The sequence below is a fragment of the Drosophila willistoni genome (assembly GCF_018902025.1).
Source record: "Drosophila willistoni isolate 14030-0811.24 chromosome XR unlocalized genomic scaffold, UCI_dwil_1.1 Seg41, whole genome shotgun sequence".
Taxonomy (NCBI): domain Eukaryota; kingdom Metazoa; phylum Arthropoda; class Insecta; order Diptera; family Drosophilidae; genus Drosophila; species Drosophila willistoni.
The window spans coordinates 2,537,001-2,559,206 of NW_025814058.1; the positions used below are offsets into that span (position 1 = coordinate 2,537,001).

A 22,206-nucleotide genomic window follows, 5' to 3' on the forward strand; every position below is an offset into this window, starting at 1 on the left:
AGAGACGTAAGCATCAGGTATAAATACAGCAGCAATTACAAAAACTATTAAATCTCAATGCTAGAGCTTTGAATTTATTTGCTTAGTTATACAAAATATTCAATTAAATTTACATATTTATATGTATACATACGTACAGGTAGATACTTTCATTTATCAGAATTAACACTTTAACTATCCGTCTCAAATATTAATTAAATCACATCAGCTCACCTTAAATATAAAAATCTCTCAACTTATTTGTGGTCTTGGGGCTTTGTCAACAGGAAATGTGTTATTATAATGTTGAATAAATTCCGTGCATTGTTCCGCTGTAAAAGACAGAAGATGATATCTTAGATATGAATGTCGAGTGAATTGTATGAAAACTGAATTACTTTTAGGGAACGCTAGAGTCTCATATAATCTCAAATTGCGCATTTGGAAGAATCGGTAGACACTATGAAAGACCAGATCATCTTTAGTTTTATAGGCGGCTTCAAGGAATTTTCGTGCCGGCACCTTATCCAAGCCCAATGAACTTTTTGCCAAACGTAAAGCATCAATCACTTTCCCCTGACCCAGCATTACCTCAATGATGATCTAATAGAGTACCAGAATTGAGTTATGTTTATATATATGGTCATTATATCAATGGTGAAATCTTACCTCATGAGCCTGTATTTTGCCCAGCATGTCGATTGCTACTTGTGATATGGCTGTATCTACATTAGAATAAGCCAGAAGAAAGCAGGCAGTGGACTTGGTTTCCATTAGCATTGAATAGGTAACTAATCGACGCAATGTATCAAAACTACGATTTCTTATGAGCTCGACAATAATCATTTTGCTTAACTCCTCCTGGGCGGCAATATTGAATCGATTTAACGACTGTAGATATAACATTAGAATAGTTTCCGTATACGGACGTTGGGCGATTGTCTGAAATATTTGAGCCATATCACTTTGCTCGATCAGCACAATTGGTGGTGGCGAATGTTTTGAATTAGGATTCGGCTTTACATTCGAGGGTTGGGCAGTTTGCTGCTGCAATTCCAAATGCACCCAAGAGCTACAAATAATTGATGAGGAATATATTGATTTTAATCTATATTAAAATATACTTTTCATATAACTTACGCATAAATCTTATTGATGCGATTAAATATAGTCTCAAGAACGGGCAGGAGAGTGCCTTTATACTGATCATCTACCAATTGACTAATTACTTTCAAAAGCATTTGTTTGCCATTGCTGCGTTGGAGCAGAAACTCAGTGAGGCGGATGCGATCAGAGATTAAATGGCAAAGGGGCTCAATGCAGAGATTTAAATACCACATGCAACCCAGTTTGGCATCGATTACTATATTTGGCTGAAACAGCACCCAATTGGTGGAGTCTGCAATAAAAATTAAATATGTTTACTTTATGCTAATCATTAATTCTAAAAAGAATATATACTTACACAATTCGCATTGTAGTATTTGTCCATCGGGAGATAGCGAAGGCAATTTTAGACCAAATGGCTTAATTGAACGTCCTGGCGTAATAGGTGTATGGTAGCTAACCTCATTAATTACTTCGCCGCTAAGATTTATATCAAACAGCAATGAAGTGCCTGTGGCCTGATGGTGCACCACTATGAGATTATCCACCGTGTTAATGGCAAATCGACCATTGAGACTAAGTCGCAAGACATGACATTTGCGTGGTGCCAAGCCAGGTCCATTCAATAAATGAACTTCCACTTCCATTAAACCATCGCTGCTGTTCGTTTGCAAAATGAGAACAGCCAAGACACCATAGACCTGGCCCAATGTTACCTTGCTCTCCTGAACTTCGCGACCGGGATGGCCCACTAAACCAAATATGAAAACAGCATAAGTTTACATTCTTAAATTGTTAAAAATCTGTTTACTTACAATCCACTTTAGGTAGTTTGGTGATGACCTTTTGCTTAACCAGCACGGGCAGCAAAGTGTTACCCTCGGTGGTGCATAACAGGGCAACATTGGCATCGCAGCACCAGGCAAACCATTTGATACTTATGCTTAATGCTTTTGTGGTCTTCACTTGACGCTTCTCTGGTATCACCGTAAAGATCTCTACTCCCGTGTTAGAGATTAAGGCAACTTCACGGTTGTGCACCCAAACAAAGCCATAGATCAGTGTTTTCACTTGATGAGTAATGATGTCCTGCAGCATTGGCTGATCCCCCTGGAAGCACACAAACTCCACAGCATTCTCTTTGCGTTGAACTGCTAAAACTTGATTGTCTGGCGAAAATTTAATGGATCGTATGGCTCCGCCACGATCGCTCATGCAAAACGATATTACCGTATCCTCTGTGGGATTGGGACCCTTTACCACTACGCCGGTAGCTCCACCAGAACGCACTGCAAAGATCTACATTAAGACATATAAAAAACAATTTCTGCGTTGTTTGCCGTTGTCCACTAACCTGTTTGTTAGAGTCATCGAAAAACACGTTTGTCAGTTGGCTGACTGCATCAAAGCGAATGGGATTTCGAGAGAGTTCAATGTAATGAATGCCATTACTGGAGTTCTCCATTGTTTCACAGCCAACTAACAAATAAAGAAAAATAAAACAAATTACTATTATCAACGCCCCCTCATAGAGCTGGTAAAGAATCGATGTCTACCACCATTGATTGTTTTTTAGTTGTTTTTAAGAGAACAATCGATACCACCTATTACTATCGATGCCATTGTCACTTAAAATCTATCATCCCTAAGATGGGAACAGCTGAAGAAAATGTAAATCCACCAAAAACAATTTTGAAAAATTTTAATTGATATGAATGGATTTAAAAAATGTCGCGGCTGTTGTTGTGATATGCTCCATACCAGCAAATGCTATAATTTAATGGAAACACCCGAATTGGCCAATAAGTTCTATACGTGTACGAGTATAAATGTGTCGCAGGACGAAGTCGTGAAGGATACGGAGCTGATACCCAAAGAACTCTGTGAGAAATGTTTCCTACAGCTAGAGGAGTTTTATAGATTTCGAAAAATATGCATAGACGCGAACAATAACTATCGTGAACTGCGATTACAGGTTAAGAATAGGAATCAATCGGAAGGCGAAACTAAGAGAGTCATGGGAAGTCAAGCTATAGAAACTACTGAAATGATCCAGTATGATGGACAGCAAGGAGAAGTAAGTTAATACCATGTCCCATGACGGATTAGTAATAATAGATTTTTCTCCAGAATCCGCCAGTGGATGTGTCCTCTTTGGAGTTCAAATGTTCCATTTGTTCTAAAAGCTTCTCTAATGAGCATCCATATTTCGCTCACTTACGACAGCATAAAGCTCAAATGCCATTTCCTTGCCCGGAGCCCAGTTGCCATCGCGGTTTTAACCGTCGTAATTTCCTACAGGAACATGCGAAAGAGCACGAGGGCAAAGCTATGAAGTGGTTTCATTGCGATCAGGAAAATTGTCATAAAGCCTATCGTCACAAAGGCACTCTAGTCATGCATCAAAGGAAATGCCATCAACTGGGTCCAGAACTAGCATCACACATTTGCGAATACTGTGGAAGAGCATTTAAATCCCTGACCTCACTCAACGATCATCGATATACGCACAAAGATAAGTCTGAGATGCCCTTTGCCTGCAAAGAGACGGACTGTTCACGTCGCTTCGCTACCAAGGAAAAACTCAAGGTACATATGATGCGGCATAAGGGAATCAAAAATTTCGCTTGTCCATATTGCGACATGCGTAAGACCACCAGAAATGAGCTAAAGATCCATATAAATTATCATACACTGGAAAGGACTTGGCCATGTCGATTTTGCTCTAAAGTATGCAACAGTTCAGGCAATCTTAAAATGCACGTACGAACTGTCCATGAGCGAGCCCGCGACTTTCCGTGCAGTTATTGTGACAAGAGTTTCGCCAAGCCGGACACACGAAAATATCATGAAATGACACACACGGGTGAGAAGAATTTCAAATGCGAGGAGTGTGGCAAACGATTCACCCAACCAGCAGCTTTGCGAACACATCGCAGGACACATCAGCGCAAAAAAGAGCCTGCAGAAGCTATGGTATTACCAGCTACAGAAGCTATAGTATTACCAGCTGCACAAGCAATTGTATTACCAACTGCTACTCTATTACCACCTACCATTTTATATGTTGCTATATAATTATCTCTACTATTGTCACTAAGTAGATATTCCATATACATATATACAAAAAATACGATCTCATTTTATTAGAAATAAAACCAAATTTAATTTACGATTACGAATTGATTCGTGTTCCATTTGTAATGAAATCTTCTGCTTGCACCTTTGAATCAACATTCACGTGCAAATTCAATTTACCCTCTGTAATTGATTTTTTCTCTTTTCTCTCCCAAGTCAAATGCGAGAGAGAGAGAGAGAACAATATGATGCGCAGCAAAAAAACCAAATAGAAAGAGAATGAGCGATAGCCAATTTAAATAATGTTAACTTAACAGACTGTTATTCCGAGCGCGTTAATTGAATATAAATTATAAGCTGGATTTTCGAATAAAACAGATCTTATTGCGCAAGATCGACACGTAAGTAAAGTAGATTTAAATAAGCTGTCACTGATTTTTAAACACAAAAAAGCATACCTCTTCATTCAATTCCAGTGAGTATAACTTCTACAATATTAACCACCTACTAATACATTTACAAGCTTTGATTAGGTAGCAACGATTTGGTCCTTGAAATTAAAATGTGTTTTACTAAAAGCAAATTCTGAAATGTTCTGAAGTTTATCTAGATTGTACACAACCAAAACTATTGCAAATTAAAAAAAAATTAAATTAAACTAATCGTAAGAACCAAAAAAATTGGATTAGAACTAAAAATAAAATCCGCACTATTCATATGCTATTTTTTTTTAATTAAATTGTGTAAATTTGTTTTATATATTTATTAATTTTTTTGTTGTCGTTTCCTTTGTTTTGTGGTTCGATTTTTTTTTTTTTTTTTTGTTTTTTCTGTGTTAGTTTTCCGGCAAATTATACACACACGCACACAAAAATATGTATGTATATATTATTTATGTATATATATATCTATGGTTTGATAATAATTAACATAATAAAATGAATATAAAAAATATCAATAATATTACAAAAAAAAAACTTATTACAAAAAAAAAATATGATTAATTTTTTTGTTGCGGTTTTTTGTTTTGTTTTGTTTAATTCAACTACAATAAAATTTAAATGAATTAACTAGCTAATTAACTGAGATACCGTTACACAATATATATTTATATATATATATATAAATATATATCTATCGATATATATATATATATATAGAATACAACTTCCAAAGATTTTGTTTTATGTTGCCTTTCCATGGATGTTGATTTGATTCCTTTTTTAGATTTTTTTTCAATTTATTTGAGTTTTTTTTTGTTGAATTTTCTTTTTTTTTTTTGCTTGGTTTTTTGTTGTTTTTTGCTTTGTTAAACTTAATTGTACATACAATAGGTTTATGTTTAGTTTAAATTGTTAAACATATGTGTTTTTGTTGTTGTGTTTTATATATAAAGATTTATATATATATATATATATATATATAGAATATGCCTACCAAACTATGCGCTGTTTTACGATTGGTTGCCTGCATGTTTCATTTAACTTCTCGATAATCTTTTCTCGTTTTGTTTAATCCTTGTTTCAAATATTTTTTTTTACACACACAAAGATGATTTTTATACTTTTTTGTCTGTTTAGATTTGAGTTTGAAGAATTTGTTGTAGCTTGTTTTTTTTCTCGTTTTGTGTGTTTAATGTGAATATTTCAATTTGGGATATATAAAATTTGTCTATTTGTTTTAAAGGTATTTTAGTGCGAATATTTTTATCTCGAACTTCGCTGTTTTTCTTTTCTTGCTTTTTGGTCAGGTTTTTTTTTGTTTTCCTTTTTTTGTTTTTGTTTGCTGTTTGCAAATTGGAAATTGCTGAAGAAATTTAATTCGCACATTAAAACACATAAACATGTCACTTAACAACTAATGAATCATTAATTTGAATGCGCTTGAAATTTGGGCTTGCTTTTACCGACATTTATATTTCTGCTCTTTCTCATTGTTGGTTTTTTTATTTTGTGAAGTGAAATTTGTTAATTACGTTGCATTTTTGTTGTTGTTTACCTAAGTTAACTAATAGAAAAAAAGCTTACTGCTACACTTTATACAAGTTTTTTGTTTTTGTATTTTTGAAACAACTACAACTAATTCAATGTATATGTGGGTTTAATATGGATATTTCTCTTTTTACTTCGGCTCTGATCCGCTCCTATCGCATTTTCATCATTTCTATTTCTCTCACGTTCTTCTGGTTGTTGTTGCCTATGGTTTTAAAAACCATTTACAGTTACTTGATTTCTCTTTCCTTAATTTTCTTAGTAAGTTTCTTCTTTTTTTTTGTTTTACTGCATCTTTCTTCCATCGTCTCTCTCATTTTGTATCTCTTACTTGGCTAAAAGAATTAAGATTTAGTTTTCTGTTACATTTGTTTCTTTCTTTTTGTTTTCTGTTTAACAAACTACTTTAATTAATTGTTTATATCGTTTTAGATAAGGCCGTCAATGCAAATGAATGCAATTATTATTATTATTACTTTTTTTTACAAATTACACAAAATTCAATTATCGCCTGACTCTTCTCTCTGCGAATTGAGTTTTGTTTTTGGATTGGTTTGGTTTAAGTTTTTGTTATTGGAAAAACGAGCTTTTCTACTCTTCACTTCTCTGTTCTATTCTGTCCATTCTTCTTTGCTTTTCTCCTTTTCAATTTAAATTAAGCTTAAAGTCAAATGTGATTAGAATTTAGTTTGTATGTTTATATATATATATATATCTTTAGTTTAAATAGGGGAAAGGGAATGGGATGGTGTAGGATGGTTATAACTTGGGGTTGTAGTGTTGGTCGCCTAACTAAAAGAAGAAAAAAAAATGTGGTAATAGTAGGAGTAGTAGTAATAATAATAATAAAACAACAAATGAGAGGGCTAAATTATTATTGCAAAATGATTGGGCATGAGTGTCCATATTGGGAGAGATGGGTGGTGGGAGAGGTAATGGTGGTGGTGGTGGTGATGGTGGGTAGAGGATCTGGTCTTGGTGTTGAGGATGGAGAGATGATGATCGTTTGCTTCAATTGATGAATGAACAGCGTCGCCTGCAGCAGCAGCAATCACTTGAGGTAAGTCTTGAACAGCATCGAGCTCCGACAAAACTCACGCTCCTGCTCCATGTAGAAGAGCATATCACGCAAATTGACGCGTTTAATTCGCGGTCGCAGTGTGGTCGATGCCGAGCCAGAGCTGCTTAACATCCCGCTGCCTCTGCCTCCACCGCCAGAACCCTGTAATAAAAAACGGATAAATACAACGATCACAAATTGATTAAATCACTGTTAAAGCTCCTCGTTGTTTAGTTGCCTAAATGACTGGGCCACTTAGACAACTCATCTATCTACCGAGGACTGCATCTATTCATAAACACATGCATCCTTTTTAAGTTTAATTTATTTCAAACACGACCCGGATGCGAATGGATTACCAATATCTCCTTTCTCTATCTGATTCGTAAAGGAATATTAGAAATTTGTTGTTGATTTTTCATTAATCTACTATCAGCGTTGAGTAGAAATAACGGTTTAAAATAAAAGGATTCTGAATCGTGGTAAACGAAACAACTCCAAGGCAATTCATGATGGATCTCTTTAAAGACTTTGTCAAGACCTTATATGGTTAAGTTTTAGTTAACAAATAATTTGTTTAGCTATTTTTGGGTCTGATCAAATTTAACATTTTGAGCCTACTTTTTTCGATCAGAGAATTAAAGGAAGGATGCGGAAAAGTGTATAAAATGAGTTGCTTACCACTCCCGCACTTGTCGCATCGCTATCTAGTTTAAGCTTTTTCCTAGGTCCAATGGCCTGCAATGCGGTCAAATTGGCATCCCGCTGACGCAGTTCTTCCATTTCGGCACGCTGCATTTCCTTCGCCTGTAACAAGAATGTAGACAGTATAGGAGACATATGTAAAATTTTGGATTTAGGTGGAAACCTACCCTCGCTTTCATTTTGGCCTGTTCAGGGTCCTCGACACGTGATCTCGATTTGGCTGCCCTGAGAAGCATTTCACGCTCAACTTCCTCGTGTCGCTTCTGTTCGGCCTTGTCCAGCTCCTCCAGAAATTTGATTTGACCGCGGACATCTTTCGCTGGCTCATAACGTGGATCCAACTGCAATATGAGGAGCAGACATCATCATCAGATCATTTCATCATGAACATCATCAAATTATAACCACCAACACAACAACCAACAGCTAGCGCCGGCACCCACCTTGATGACATCTATGCGGTGTTCCGCTATCACAGCCAATTTCTCCACAATATTCTTCAGTCGCTCTTGGCAGGCATGCGATATGAGAACAGCCACATCCTGAGATGGCTCCTCCAGGCCAGCTTCTGTGGTAAGTGCTCGTATACGCGCCTGAAGCGCAGGTAAATTGAGAAAGACCTCATCTTTGCAGGAACGAATTTGGGTGCCAATGTTCTCGGTACAGCCGAGTATTCTTTGCGACTCTTCGGCCAAATTGACGCCACCCATGGCAGCGACATCGTTGATATCATCATCGCCATACATCGATGAGGACATGGAGCTCTGTTGGAAAAATGAATTGGCCGCCGCCGCTGCTGATGCACCACTGCCACTGCCACCTAGACCTGCACTACCGCTTCCACCGCCGCCGGCCCTACTCATTTCATCCTTGGAATCTTTGTCGAGGGCATCACGTTTCTTTTTACTCGCCGCTTTAGTGGCCGCCGGCGATGCCTTGGGCATGGCCTTGGCCGATATGGGCGTCAATGAGGCATTAATGCGTTCCATATGGGGCACTGGTGCCTTAATCTCCACCAGCTTCGCCTCGAAATGATTGTTATTGTTATTGTGATGCAACGAATTGTGCATTTGCTCCCGGGCCCTTAATGCCTCCGGCGGCAGCAGTACTGTGGGCAGCGACGGAATCGGTAACGATGTGGTCGATGCTGAATTTAATGTCGACAGCACCGACAATGTAGGCGTGGGCGGGGGCCCACTGTTCGATATGGCGGCCAGCGATGGCGGATGCAAACTGGGCGTTTGTATTGCCTTAATCTGCGTCTGGCCCACCTTGACGGCAGTGAGTTTGTTCGTGGGCTGTGTGCTATTCGGTGGACGTGGCGTTGCCCGGATTTGTACCGAACCGGTGCGCTGTAGCTGAGCATGCTGAGGCCCTCGAATTTGCACAATATTCTAGATGTGTCGCAGATACAGAATACAAAGAACAAATAAACAATTAGCAAAACAATTTTTTTTTTTAGGATTTTTGTTGTAATGTTTGTGTAATTTTCACCAGTTCGAATCCCTATTTAAATAGGATTTGGGAGAGGCGTCTGAACTTACCGCCTGTGTGGGAACTTGCAGTGCAGGCAACTGACCCCTGATGGCCCCCGTATTGACCAGGCGGGGTGCATTCGGTAGTCGGATGTTAGGTGGCTGTTTCGATATCGTTGTATGGCCAATTGTGGGTCTCGGCGCGCCTAAAGCATTTGGCGTTATCATGCGCACCTGTGTCTGTCCAATGGTTGTTGTTTGGCTAGGGCCAATTGGACGGATTTGCGCTTGAATTTTCTGCAAAATAAAAGTGATAGAGATCAATAAGTGATTCGTATGAACAAATTGCATTTGAATGTGGGTTTACTTACAGGCAACTGCTGCGATAAGCCAGCCAGACCCAAGACATGCTGTGGTGGTGGTTTGATGCCTTCAATGACCAGCTCCTTGGTGTAGAGAGCCTGGCGCAGCAGAGGCAGACTTTTCTGTAATATTGCAAATGATTTGTGGAAATGTTTGAGTATAATTGAATTGAATTCATTCTGGCGAGATGGAAATCCTACCTTAAGGAAACCAATTAGACATGGCTGCGGACTGGCATTGAGCAAACGCTCCAGGCGATCACAAAATTCCTCTGGCTCTACATTGGCATTAACTAGCTCCTGAATGAGCGTACGGACATTCTTCTCCACTGGCTTGGGTTCTCGTGTTGATAATTCAATTAAATTTGCTAGAAATTTTCGACACTTCTCTTTGGTATTCCCCTGTTGAGCCGTCGTTGTGGTTGTCGTCGTTGTGCCCGCTCCTGTGGCACCCGTTGAGGCTCCACCAGCTGGCAGACTATTCGATTGCTGCTGCTGTTGGCTTTGTGGCTGGGCAGGAATTGTTTGGATTTGTGTGATCTGTGGCAAATGCGGCGCCTGCGAATTTAATTGCGTCAAGTGTGGCGGCTGTGAGACAGTCGTTGTGGCATATCCACCATGCGCATTACTGCTGGCCACCGAATTGACTATAATGTTGTTGGAGGCGGTGGTGCTGGTCAGTGACTACATTAATATAAAAGATATTGATATCGTATTAACAAACAGTTCGAAAATATTATACGCAAGAATTGTGTTCGGAATATTAGTGAGCAAAAAAAAGTATTAAGAGCAATATAAGCATACAAAAATTAAGTGTCAATTATAATGACGATCATGATTATAATGATGATGATGAATAATGGGCATGGGATACCAGGCTCAAGGTCAGAATGTGTGTGCCAGGGTTGGGGTGGGATGGAGAAGGTTAAACGATGCAGCAGGGCAGGTATTAGATATGATTAAAACTAACTAAATTGGCAATTTAAAACATATGGTCAATCGAGTACTCAACATCGTCTCATCATCAACAACAACAAATGCCATCTAGAAGAGGGCACCTCGAACCAATCTACACAAATCTTTACACTCTACCCAGATTTTGATGCTCGTGCTTGCCAAATGTATTTCCTAGTCATTAAAAAAATTTTTCTAGTCAAGGCAAAATTTCGATATGGAATATCTGGATAAGTTACAATTATATGCTTGATAACTTATAGCCTTTAATTTAGTTTTATAAAGAAAACAAATGCCATCTAAAAAACCTTGTTTCAGTAGGAAATCGCGATTCATTTGGAGTAATTTGAACTATCTTAATTAAATTTACACAAACTTGTTCCTATGTGATATGTTTCAGAAGTTTCTTTGGACAAAACTGAATCCTTATTCCGCACAGCAACCCAGCACACATCATTTGATCTGTCCCTTCATAAGATAAATGAAGCGATTATCAATTATAAAGTATTATAGTCGCACTAAAAAAACAAAAAAAAAACAGAGGGAAACAAAAACACAGCAACAATTTCGCGATGAAAGACAAAATCAGAAAACTAATTCTAGGTAAAGCAAATGTATAAAAAAAAAATATTTAAAAAAAAGTGTACAAATAAGAAGAGGTGAGAGAAATTACACAGCAAATGTTACACAACGCAGCGGCATGCAGAAAGAAAACGGAGAATATCTCAAGAAAGATCATAAATTAAAGATCTATAATGGACCGAAACCGAAAGGAAAATAGGCAATTTTTCAATTGAACAACTGAAGCTTTTAGGCAAATACACAGAATATATGTATATATCTATATACTATACGTATATACATATGTAAATATTGAGCAAAATGAATAAAGAAAGGAATTTTACATTCTGCTTGATTTTAATTGTGGCTGCCACATTGGCAGCAGCTGCAGCGGCAGCAGCGGCGGCGGCTGCTGCCTGTTTTTGTTGCTGCTGCTGCTGTTGCTGTTTAAGTTGCTGTTGTAGCTTCTGGTGTTGCTGTTGTTGCTGCTGCTGCTGTTGGTTAGTAGCGGGTTTGTTGTTGCTGTTGTTGTTGCTAGTGGTGGTGGTGGTTGAGGTGGTGTTGGTGGTATTATTATTTGTATTATTATTAATATTGTTGTTATTATTAATATTTTGATTGCCGGATGGGAGGATTGTGGATGAAGAAGAAGAACAACTACTAGTACTACGGACAATCGTTTTGCGCAGTGCTAGGCTAGTGCTTGATGCTTGTTGCTGTGATGATTGTTGTTGCTGCTGTGATTGTTGCTGTAGTTGTTGTTGTTGCTGTTGTTGTTGTGATTGTTGTTGTCCATATCTACTTACAGCTGCAGCCGGCACAGTTTGTAGACGTATCTGTGTGGTTGTGGGATGATTTGATGTGGTTGTTGTATTACTATTGTTGTTGTTGTTGCTATTGGTCTGTGTTATGGTCTGTGTAACAGTGGGCGGACCCGTCGTTGTGGCCGTACCCATGCGCAACAATTGAAATCCATTATCCGTTTTCACTAAAAGTGCCGGAGTTTGTCCTGTATTAAGTGTGCTTAAAGTTATCTAAAATATAGAAGAGACAAGAGAAGAAGAGAAAGATTTTCGTTTTTTTTTTTTGGTTTTTTAGTATTAGCTTTGGGATTGATGATATTTGTGTATGCATGCATTACGTATATATATTTATTTATATATATATATATAGATATATATATATGTATGTGTATATGTGTACATCGATACAATTAATGAAATATAGGCCGATGCTATTGATATTAAATATTGAAGTTAATAAACAATGATCATTAGCTTTAATATATTACAGTAACATTTCTTAATATTGAATATAATATCCAAATATTTAATATCAATATTATCTCATTCTTCCTAACGTTGGAATCACTGATATGGACGTGATATAAATGTGTGGATAATGGATTCGATTGGATTGAATAATGGATTGATTCTGTGCATCATATATGTGGGATGTTGGTTAGTAGAGAGAAGAGAAACCCACCACAACAACACACAATATACAATATACATAACAAAAAAAAGTATATATTTGAAAAAGAATCAATCAGTTAGGTTGATCACTTACCGATGGACTTTGTGGTCTCACGCCAGCCATATGAGAATTGCTTATCACCACTCGACCGAGTGGATTGGCGGGTACGGCTTTTGGCTGTTGAGGCTGAGGAGCCTGTGGGCGCATGCCCACTACAACACCCGCGGGCAGCATGGAGTTTAGCAACGGTTGACCGGCCTAACAAAGGAATTTAAAAAGAGAGACATTTGGAATATTAATTAGAAAATGTTCAACGATAGTTATTCTAAATAATTATGTTAGGATTAAAGATATGTCTTTAATTATTGTTCACTACAACATGCAGCAGTTCGCGTCTTCACACAATTTCCCAAGATAGAAAATAAAAGCGTATTGATAATGGAAATTAACATGTATAGGTACATTATTGGACTGTTTCTACATATGTATGTATATGATTTGGATTCTACAGTAAAGCGGGCGTGTTTAAAGCATCTACAAACAACAACGAAAATACAAATGTATCTTAAATCAATAGCCTAATTAAGCTTAAGAAAAATATAAAGCAAGACTATTATAATCATTAAAGAAAGTAATGAAAAAAGATACAGTTTGATGGGTTCTTGCAGAGATCTCTCATTTTGATAAATATTTAAATAAAAAACTATCCTTATCGATAACCACTATAGCAATATAGCAATATGATCTTACTAAAAGATTATATAGATTGATTTTAATGTTGATGATCGGATAACGCCGATGGTAACGACTACAAATTTAAAATCATAAATAGAACATTTGAACAAGTTTAGCATACAATTAAGATTTAAAAGTAAGGATTCTTTACATACTGAACATTTGTACTTTTAGAGAGTTAAGATAAACATTATTTTGCGACAGACTACAGTGATCAAATTTGATGTTTAAAACGAGAGACAGGAATAAGCAGCATATGAAGAAGTGAGAATCAACAGTATCAGGCAATAATGAAAAAAGCTAATTAAATACAAAAAAAAAAAATACAAAATCCTTGTCGGTTTTTTGTTTATGTTTTTTTGGCATTGAAATTGTCACGCTAATCGCGACTGAAAATTATAAGAAACGAGACGTCTGGTCGGGAATGTACACAGACTGGAGAGAAGCAGGCAGAAGTAATTTATAGAAGATTCTTTTTTATTGATTCTCTCGCAAATGATTGCCGTTTGCTTCTGTTTGGTGGATACCTGATTGATGGTCTTGGTCATTGTTACGATTCCTGCTGCTGGTGCACTTGATACTAGACCCGCCGGCAGGGTGACAACAGCATGGTGATTGGATTTAATAACTAAGGTTTGAGTTTGGGTGGCACCTACGGATTGCGTTTGTTGTTGTTGCTGCTGCTGTTGTTGTTGTTGTTGTTGTTGATGTTGCTGATGATGATGCAGAGCAGGATGTCCAGCCTGTGCACCACCTGCTGCCTGTATGGTCTTTATGGTGGTGGTATTTGGCAACTGGGATGTAGATATGATTGTAGGATTCGTTTGACCTCCAGCAGCTATATTGATAGAGCCATTGGGCATAGGTTGGCTGTTGGTGGTTGTGAATGTGATGCGATTACCGGCTGCTGCCGTCTGGCTTGAGTTCATGATGCGCTTGGATATCCTAATGAAGGATCTAAGGCAGAGGCGTTTTGCTTGCTTGGGAGAAAGCTAAACCTGCTTAAACTGGAAGTTGACCGCCAAGATTTCGTTTTCTGTTCTCAACTTCTATGTGGTGCCATCATGTTGCAGCTGTTGTTGTTATTATTGTTGTTGTTGCAGTGCTGGCAGCTGGACGTTGCAATTTGGGGCATGCTGCAAGGCAGAATTAACAAATTGTTGGTTCTTTTTGTTGGTTAAAAGGAAAACTGGTGAAAGGTTATGCTATTTCCCTACCTGAGGGCTCTCCTCCCCGCACACATACATATACATACACGCACACAATCACAAAACACAAACACACACACACTAACACTAACTTCTGTAATCACCTCCAAAGTGGGTGCTCTGCTGGCTCTATATTTGTCTGTGTGTCTGTGTGGAGAGGCTACTGATGATGATTGCTTCACCTCGTCCGCGTCCTTGTCGCAGCCAATGCTGCTGATCTGCTTTGTGTGTGTCAACTTTTCTCGGTTTGTTACAAGATTTTCGTTTTTCCTTTAGTTTCTTTTAGATTAAATTTTCATCTTCGAACACACGCCACACGCACACGCTCACAGGCACATATACACACAATAGGGTAACGACTTAGGCGGGCGGTTGTTTGTTTTGGGCACTGCAAGTATATTAGGTCCGCTTTATTTTGATTATTTTTTTTTTTTTTGTTTTTTTGATTATTTTATTTATTATCATCTTTTGCAATTTTCCGCCGCCATTTTCACGAATAAGCGTGCAAAACGAAGTGAGTAACTGCCAGTGTGTCCGTTCGACGATTTGTATATATAAGCCAAAAAACTGGGTTAGTGTTGGTCAACGTCAAATTCTGGCAAATGCTATTAAAACGGTCACACTAATATGAACATCATGACACTAGTCTGTGATAAACAAAATGAATAAATAAATTTCTTTAAATTTATAACAATGTATTACATGAAATTGCGGCTTTTCAGCAAAAGATCCGAACTTGACGCGTCCGTAACCCTTTGTTTACCGTTTTTAAAGAGTATGTTACGCATTATTTATACATATCAATGATATTCGCAATCTAATTGCAACGCATAAACCTGAACTACAGTTTTCTTCTTTGTGCTTTGTGGGCGGCGGGCTGTTGCTATGTGTGTGTGCTATCTACATATGTGTGTATGCATTTTTGTACAGGCTGCCTTTTGTTTTTGGGCATATTGGCAAACGCAATCACTTTAATTTATATTGCAATTGAACCATGGACATGGCACAGGACGTTTCCATTTTTTTGAGTTTGTTTCTGGTGCCATATGTAACCCCAGCAACCAAATCGTCGCCTATCTGATAAGAATGAACTGGAAAAGCCCAAAATATACTAAAAACGTTAGACAAGTCTGGCAATTCTAGAGAAAAGAAGCTCTTGGATGAATAACCTTGGATAGTGTCGTAAATTGATCATTTTGGGTTGACAATTGCGTTTAACTTTTATTTTTCTATTTAAAGGAATCTTAGTCCTACTTGCCGGGCAGATTTTTGTGTCGTTGGCAAAAGGCACATACCACCGGAAGGAAATGTAACCGATGGGCTATGGTTGTGGGAGAACGGGATGCAGTCCTATTTATGGTGGTTTCCAATAATGTGATTGAATGACTGCAGTTCAAAATTTGTGGGCTCTCCCGTTGCGCGTGTCTAGCACTTGCCTTCATGAAAATTGTAGTTTGTCTCCCAGTATTTATTGCTCGGTGGCTCCAATCTCGTGTTGTTTTTCCTTTGAGAATATATAGCACACTTTTTGCTTAAGTAGCGCTGCCAGAGTTGTAGAAATATCTGAAACATGGCCTATACTGAGTTTTAAGTTGGCGCCAATTTTAAATTTAGGAGAAGTAGATACTTACATAGGTAGATAAAAATGCACTTACATACAAATTGTTATAATTGATGTTTGTCTATTATTCATATACTACTCATTTTTTGTTATTAATCAATTTGTATAACCCACTATAACACTAAAACTCGTTGTTTCACGCCTTTTTACATATGTTTTTTTGTTGTGTCTTTAGCTAGTTTTATGCTAACAAGGCCGAAAACAAAAACTAGTTAATGCAAAATTAATCACAAAAACCTCGTCTTTAATGCCGTGCTATCGCACTTGACGACGTTTGGCACGTTGTCAGCTTTATCTGCTATTTGCTATTTGTTGTTGTATTTATTTCACAGACTGGTTGTCGAATGAATTAATTTTTGGTGTTTCGCACTTTGCATTTGTTTTTTATTCTCTCTGAGTTTATTTTCGGGTTTATTGGCTAAATCCTATTTATATTAAACATAAAATTAAATATTTATAAGCTACATAAAACGTTCATCCATCAATTATTTACATTCCCATTTTACATCCCATATATTATGCCCATTAGATTAGTTTTTATTCCATTTCAGGTATAAATCAAAAGCACTTGACGGTTTTCTAGTTGTTGTTGTTGTTGGCGTTGTTCGATTTTGTCCAAAATCGTAGCTATAAACTGTCTTTGCAGCCACCTTTAGTTTATTCTCCTGATATCTGGCATAATAAGGGCTCGATGTTGTCGTTGTTGGGTTTCTGCTGCTAGTGGTGATGGTACTTGATGGTCTCTCAAATCTTTCCTTGAACTTTTGAAAGAATGGATGGCTAAATGGATCGCTAGTGCTAGTTTTTATTGTAGTTGATGTAAATAAATATGGCTTCGGGGTTGTACTACGTTGGGTTGGTCTTGTTGTAGTGCTGGGTGCTTGGGCAGTGGGTCTAGATGTGGTTTTTGTTGTGAAAGTTGTTGTTTTCAAGGGACGTGTGACCGAGTGGAACGAGGAACTTATTATTGTACGTGGTGTTGTGTTCTTCACTGCGGCTGTACTTGTTCTATAGTAACGAGTTGGTGTTGGTCTCGCTGTTGTCGCTTTTATTGTTGTAGGCCTTGTTGTTGTTGGTCTCGTTGTTATTGGACGCGGTGTTGTTGATGGTCTTGTTATTGTTCTGGACGTTGTTGTAGGCGCGGTTGTTGTTGATCTCGATGCAAAGTAACGAGTGGTCGTAGGTCTCGCTGTGGTGGGTCTCGCTGTGGTTGGTCCTGCTGTGGTTGGTCTCGCTGTGGTGGGTCTTGCTGTTGTGGGTCTCGCTGTGGTTGGTCTTGCTGTAGTTGGTCTCGCTGTGGTGGGTCTTGCTGTTGTGGGTCTTGCTGTAGTTGGCCTCGCTGTTGTTGGCCGTGTAGTTGTAGGTCTCGCTGTTGTTGTTGTTTTCGCACTTATTGATTTCGCAGTTGTTAGTCTGGCTGTGGTGGGTTTCCCTGTGGTTGGCCTCGTTGTGGTTGGTACAGAGTAACGAGTTGTTGTTTGTCTGGCTGTAGATAATCCCGCAGATGTTTGTAAGTAATTTTGCCACGACCAAACCGGGAAATTAGTAGTAGGAGCTGCTGTAGTACTTGTTATTTTTGGGGCTGCCACTGATGTTGCTGTAAATTTAATAACTTCATGACGAAAACTATCACTGCTGATATAAGGTCTTGCTGGTTGCTGAAGATATTGATGAGGGGGAGATTTTGTGGTCGAAGCAACTGCGGAAGGTTTAACAGCAGTAGGTACCAGAGGTTTGGCTAAAATATTCAGGACAGGATTGGACGCGTAGTTAAAGTGATCAACGCTTGGCTTAGATTGTTCTAAGTGGTTTAAAGAATTGCCATGAACTGACGGCTCAGGAACCTTAAGAAAAGGATTATTAGCATAGTTATTTGCACTCGAAAATGGAGCTGCAACACTGACAGAAGAAGGTTTGGATTGCCATTTGCTACTTTCCTGCGGTTTGACGCGCTGTAGAAATGGATTAGAGTTATAAGCATTCGATTGAGGATTGAAATTTGTTGCTTGGACTGTGGGTGCAGGTTTAGTCACTCGGGGAGGCTTTGCAGCTGATTGTACATTTTGAAGAAACGGATTACCCGAATACCTGTGGCTCGCAGATGTTTCTACTACATTTTCGTGATGCTTTTCCAATTTGGGGAGAGTTTGCTGTTGATGATCAGCTTCGATGATCTCATTGCCTTGAAAGCAATCACTCAACTTGGCCAAACTTTGATGTTTGCAGTGGCCTGGATAGACCGTCCAGGCGTTAAAGCCATCTCCCGAAATACGTGTGTGTTCATCGTAGATGGTCTTGACGCATTTTACATCATCAGCTATATCTGCATCAAGAAAGCGATCACATTCTATATTGCAAGCCTTACCTCCTCCATTGCCATGACTGCACCAATACAGATCACTTATCTGGAATAGGCCATGGTCCAAAGATCCATCCGAATTCAGTCGTCCCACAGCGGCAGTGTTGAATGAGGATTCATGCTCTGCTATGCAGACCCAAGTGGGTATCTGCTGCATGGGCATTTTATGCTTGTAATAAAGATCCTGTGCCAGCTCACAGCGTTGGTAGATCTTTCCCCTTGGTTTTGGTTTAGGTGCTCTGATCAATTCCGTTATCGGAGGCGTTAGAGTTGAATTAAAACAATTGGCCACCTCATCGGCTCTTCTATTTTTGCAGTGCAAAGGATACACAGTCCAAGCAGTGAACCCGTCGCCCGAAATACGTGTGTGTTCATCGTAGATGGTCTTCACGCATTTTACATCATCGGCTATATCTGCATCAAGAAGGCGATCACATTCTATACTACAAGCCTTACCTCCTCCATTGCCATGACTGCACCAATACAGATCACTTATCTGGAATAGGCCATGGTCCAAAGATCCATCCGAATTTAGTCGTCCCACAGCGGCAGTGTTGAATGAGGATTCATGCTCTGCTATGCAGACCCAAGTGGGTATCTGCTGCATGGGAATTTTATGCTTGTAATAAAGATCCTGTGCCAGCTCACAGCGTTGGTAGATCTTGCCCCTTGGTTTTGGTTGGGGTTTAGCTGGGGCCTTAACTACATCCTTTATGGAAGAAATTGTATTCGAATCAAAACAAGCGGCCACCTCATCGGCTCTTCTGTTTTTGCAGTGTAAAGGATAGACAGTCCAGGCGGTGAAACCGTCACCCGAAAGACGTGTGTGCTCCTTGTGAATTGTCTTGATGCACTCCACGTCGTCGGTTATATCTCCATCCAATAGGTGATCACACGCCAAATTGCATCCCTTGGCCTTGAGGCCGTCATGACCGCACCAGTAGAGATCACTGATCTGAAAGAGACCATGATCCGCTGAGCCGTCCGCGTTCAGACGACCCACTGCAGCGGTATTAAATGATGATTCATGCTCGGCGATGCACACCCAAGTGGCTATATCCTGCATGGGAAATTTGTGTGAGAAATGTAACTCTTGGGCTAATTCGCAACGTTTGTAAACTTTACCAGCTTGGGAGAAAGGATGCGTGTATTGTGTATATCCTTTCTTCGCTGTTGCGGTCACTAAAGCATTCGCTTGGGGTTGTGCCGAATAATGTGGCCGCAAGAAGGGATTGCCTTGATATGGTGACAGATCCTGTTTCGGTTGCGGCTGATAGGTTAGCAATGGGGGAGGAGGTCTATAATAGGGATTCGATGTGGGTGTGATAATCCTTTGGTTGGTAAATCCAATAGAATTCGGTTGCTGATAGGTTGGCTGTGAAATCTGAACAGAATTCTTAAAGCAATTGGCCACTTGCTCATAGCCTTGATTTCTGCAATTCCTTTGGTAGACAGTCCAGGCATTGAAGCCATCTCCAGAGATTTGTTTATGTTCTCGATAGATTTTCTTAATGCATTGCACATCATCACTTATGTTGGAGTCCAAAAACTGCGAGCACGAAGCTCGGCATCCTTTGCCACCCTCTCTTGCATCATGACTGCACCAAAATAGGTCGCTTATTTGGAATAAACCATGATCCGCAGACCCATCGGCATTGAGACGACCCACTGCGGCAGTGTTGAACGAGGACTCGTGCTTGGCTATACACACCCAAGTGGGTATCTGTTGCATGGGCATCTTGTGTGTGTAGTACAGCTCCTGGGCCAGTTCACAGCGTTGATAGATTTTACCCCGAGTTTGGATCTGAGTTGGATAATACGATGGTGTAATTCTAGATGGAATCGTTGCAGGTATTGTCACTGGCGGAATCCTGTTTTGATAATACGACACACTTTGAGACGTTTTCAATGCCACAGCAGCATTTCCTGCTGCACATCCATTCAGATACTGTGCTGCATCCTGTCGACAATATGCACCATACGCTTGCCAGGCAGTAAAACCATCTCCTGATAATCTCTGATGTTCCGCATGGATTTTTCTCACACACAGTACATCGTCGGCTATATCATTGTCTCTTAGACGGGCACAACTTAAACCACAAGCACCGCCAAATCCGCCAGTCTTATCACACCAAAATGCATCACTTATCTGAAAGATGCCATGCGAATCGCTATTGCTAAAGGCCGTATTAAAATCACTCGTATGTTGGGCAATGCACAGCAGAACGGCCACTTCATGTAGGGGTAAACCGAAGCGATATTGCAGTTGATTGGCTAGCTCACATCGTTCATAGATTTTACCCTCCAGAAGGGAGAAATGACCAAGGAACACTATGAACGGCAGGAGCAACAACATTATGACAGCGAGAAACAAAACAGAAACACAAAAAAAAAAAAAAACGAAATATATTAAGTCTATTAATTTGTAATTTAGCGTTTCCTATATTAACGCACTGGCGTGCGTTTAGGCGTTTCGTTGACGACTGAAACATCCACTCTGACTGGGGTCTAGGTCTGGGTCTGGGGTCTCATCTTCAGGCCCCAAAAACTCAATTTGAATGACGAAGGCAGCGACAGCAGAAGCAGAGACGACGATGAAACTGGTATTGCTAGGCTTTTGTTGCTGTTGTATAAATATTGCATAATTATTTATATGTGTATATCTGTATATGTGTATGTGTATCTGTGTGTGTGTATATGCATATATGTTGAAAGATTTCCATAGACAAAGTGTCCACGCGTTAGAACTTTAAGAAAAAGAACATCTTTAGAAAGTTGCTAAGTGTGAGTCCATTAGTGACCAATTAATTTTCCCAAACTAATGAATCGTAGCACAACTGAAACTGATGTGATTCCTACACATTACGGATCACATCGGTTTCAGTTGAGGTTCGGTTCATTAGTTTTTAATGTTGATTCCTATTGTTGTTGTCTTTTCTTTTATTTTGCGCTTTTCACGCCAATTTCTGTCAATCCAATCGCATGCCTCTGTCCAGTGTCTCAATCACTACTATTATTTATTTATTTTTACTTTGTTTTATTTTGTGTGTATTTTTGCTTGTTGGTCAATTGACTTTTTCGTTTTCATTTTTCGTAAGGTATTTCGTATTTTGTGTTTTCTGTCTCTCTCTGTGTGTGTGTGTGTTTTTTTTTTTTTTTAAGTTTTATGCAATTTGATTTAAACTATGTTTTACAGTAATTTGCAGTTTTGTGTTGATTGATTAATTCATATAATTTAACCATATATATATTTATATATATTATTGGCACTTCGCTTTCTGTATTTGGCTATGGGCCATGCTGATCTTGAACTTGAATCGGCTTAGATCAAGGCGCTTTTTCGGCAATTGTTAATGAATCTCGTTTTGTGGTTGATTGAAAGTGTTTTAAACAAATAAAAAAACAGAGAAACTTGAAAAAAAGTTAGTTCCAATGAAAATTTTTAATCAAATTCACAAATAAATCATCAACAAAAATTGTTTTGCCAAATATTCTATTCTATGGAATTTCTTATAACAAAAATTCATAGAATTGG

General features: G+C 38.8%; 4 protein-coding genes across 15 annotated transcripts; 1 reads left to right on the forward strand and 3 right to left on the reverse strand.

The window, feature by feature from the left end:
• Positions 1-35: 35 nt before the first annotated feature.
• Positions 36-2,632, reverse strand: LOC6643193 (regulator of MON1-CCZ1 complex). Its single transcript, XM_002065973.4, has 7 exons — positions 2,441-2,632; positions 1,902-2,385; positions 1,445-1,837; positions 1,120-1,378; positions 649-1,051; positions 378-582; positions 36-311 (listed from the first exon to the last, which is right to left on the reverse strand). Exons 1-7 carry the CDS (start codon positions 2,549-2,551, stop codon positions 232-234), a joined length of 1,935 nt encoding a protein of 644 aa, XP_002066009.1. The 5' UTR covers positions 2,552-2,632; the 3' UTR covers positions 36-231.
• An 88-nt stretch (positions 2,633-2,720) lies between these two features.
• On the forward strand, positions 2,721-4,264 carry LOC6643195 (gastrula zinc finger protein XlCGF17.1). 2 transcript variants are annotated; one of them, XM_023176171.2, is made up of 3 exons: positions 2,722-2,969; positions 3,062-3,163; positions 3,217-4,264. In XM_023176171.2, exons 2-3 carry the CDS (start codon positions 3,104-3,106, stop codon positions 4,162-4,164), a joined length of 1,008 nt encoding a protein of 335 aa, XP_023031939.1. In that variant the 5' UTR covers positions 2,722-2,969; positions 3,062-3,103; the 3' UTR covers positions 4,165-4,264. The 2 variants fall into 2 exon arrangements, with proteins under 2 accessions (XP_023031938.1, XP_023031939.1); XM_023176170.2 differs by having other exon boundaries at positions 2,721-3,163.
• Positions 4,265-6,053: 1,789 nt separating this feature from the next.
• Positions 6,054-15,222, reverse strand: LOC6643196 (transcription initiation factor TFIID subunit 4). 9 transcript variants are annotated; one of them, XM_047012283.1, is made up of 11 exons: positions 14,796-15,222; positions 14,011-14,619; positions 12,842-13,006; positions 11,617-12,306; positions 9,959-10,441; positions 9,767-9,880; positions 9,465-9,692; positions 8,364-9,314; positions 8,088-8,261; positions 7,897-8,022; positions 6,054-7,377 (listed from the first exon to the last, which is right to left on the reverse strand). In XM_047012283.1, exons 2-11 carry the CDS (start codon positions 14,410-14,412, stop codon positions 7,207-7,209), a joined length of 3,504 nt encoding a protein of 1,167 aa, XP_046868239.1. In that variant the 5' UTR covers positions 14,413-14,619; positions 14,796-15,222; the 3' UTR covers positions 6,054-7,206. The 9 variants fall into 9 exon arrangements, with proteins under 9 accessions (XP_046868239.1, XP_046868238.1, XP_023031982.2 ...); XM_047012282.1 differs by having other exon boundaries at positions 14,784-15,222; XM_023176214.2 differs by having other exon boundaries at positions 14,140-14,619; positions 14,701-15,222.
• A 1,466-nt stretch (positions 15,223-16,688) lies between these two features.
• Positions 16,689-21,331, reverse strand: LOC6643158. 3 transcript variants are annotated; one of them, XM_023176210.2, is made up of 2 exons: positions 19,333-21,329; positions 16,689-18,882 (listed from the first exon to the last, which is right to left on the reverse strand). In XM_023176210.2, exons 1-2 carry the CDS (start codon positions 21,025-21,027, stop codon positions 16,843-16,845), a joined length of 3,735 nt encoding a protein of 1,244 aa, XP_023031978.1. In that variant the 5' UTR covers positions 21,028-21,329; the 3' UTR covers positions 16,689-16,842. The 3 variants fall into 3 exon arrangements, with proteins under 3 accessions (XP_023031978.1, XP_023031977.1, XP_023031979.1); XM_023176211.2 differs by lacking the exon at positions 16,689-18,882 and having other exon boundaries at positions 19,635-19,731; positions 19,797-21,331; XM_023176209.2 differs by having other exon boundaries at positions 16,689-21,329.
• Positions 21,332-22,206: the final 875 nt, after the last annotated feature.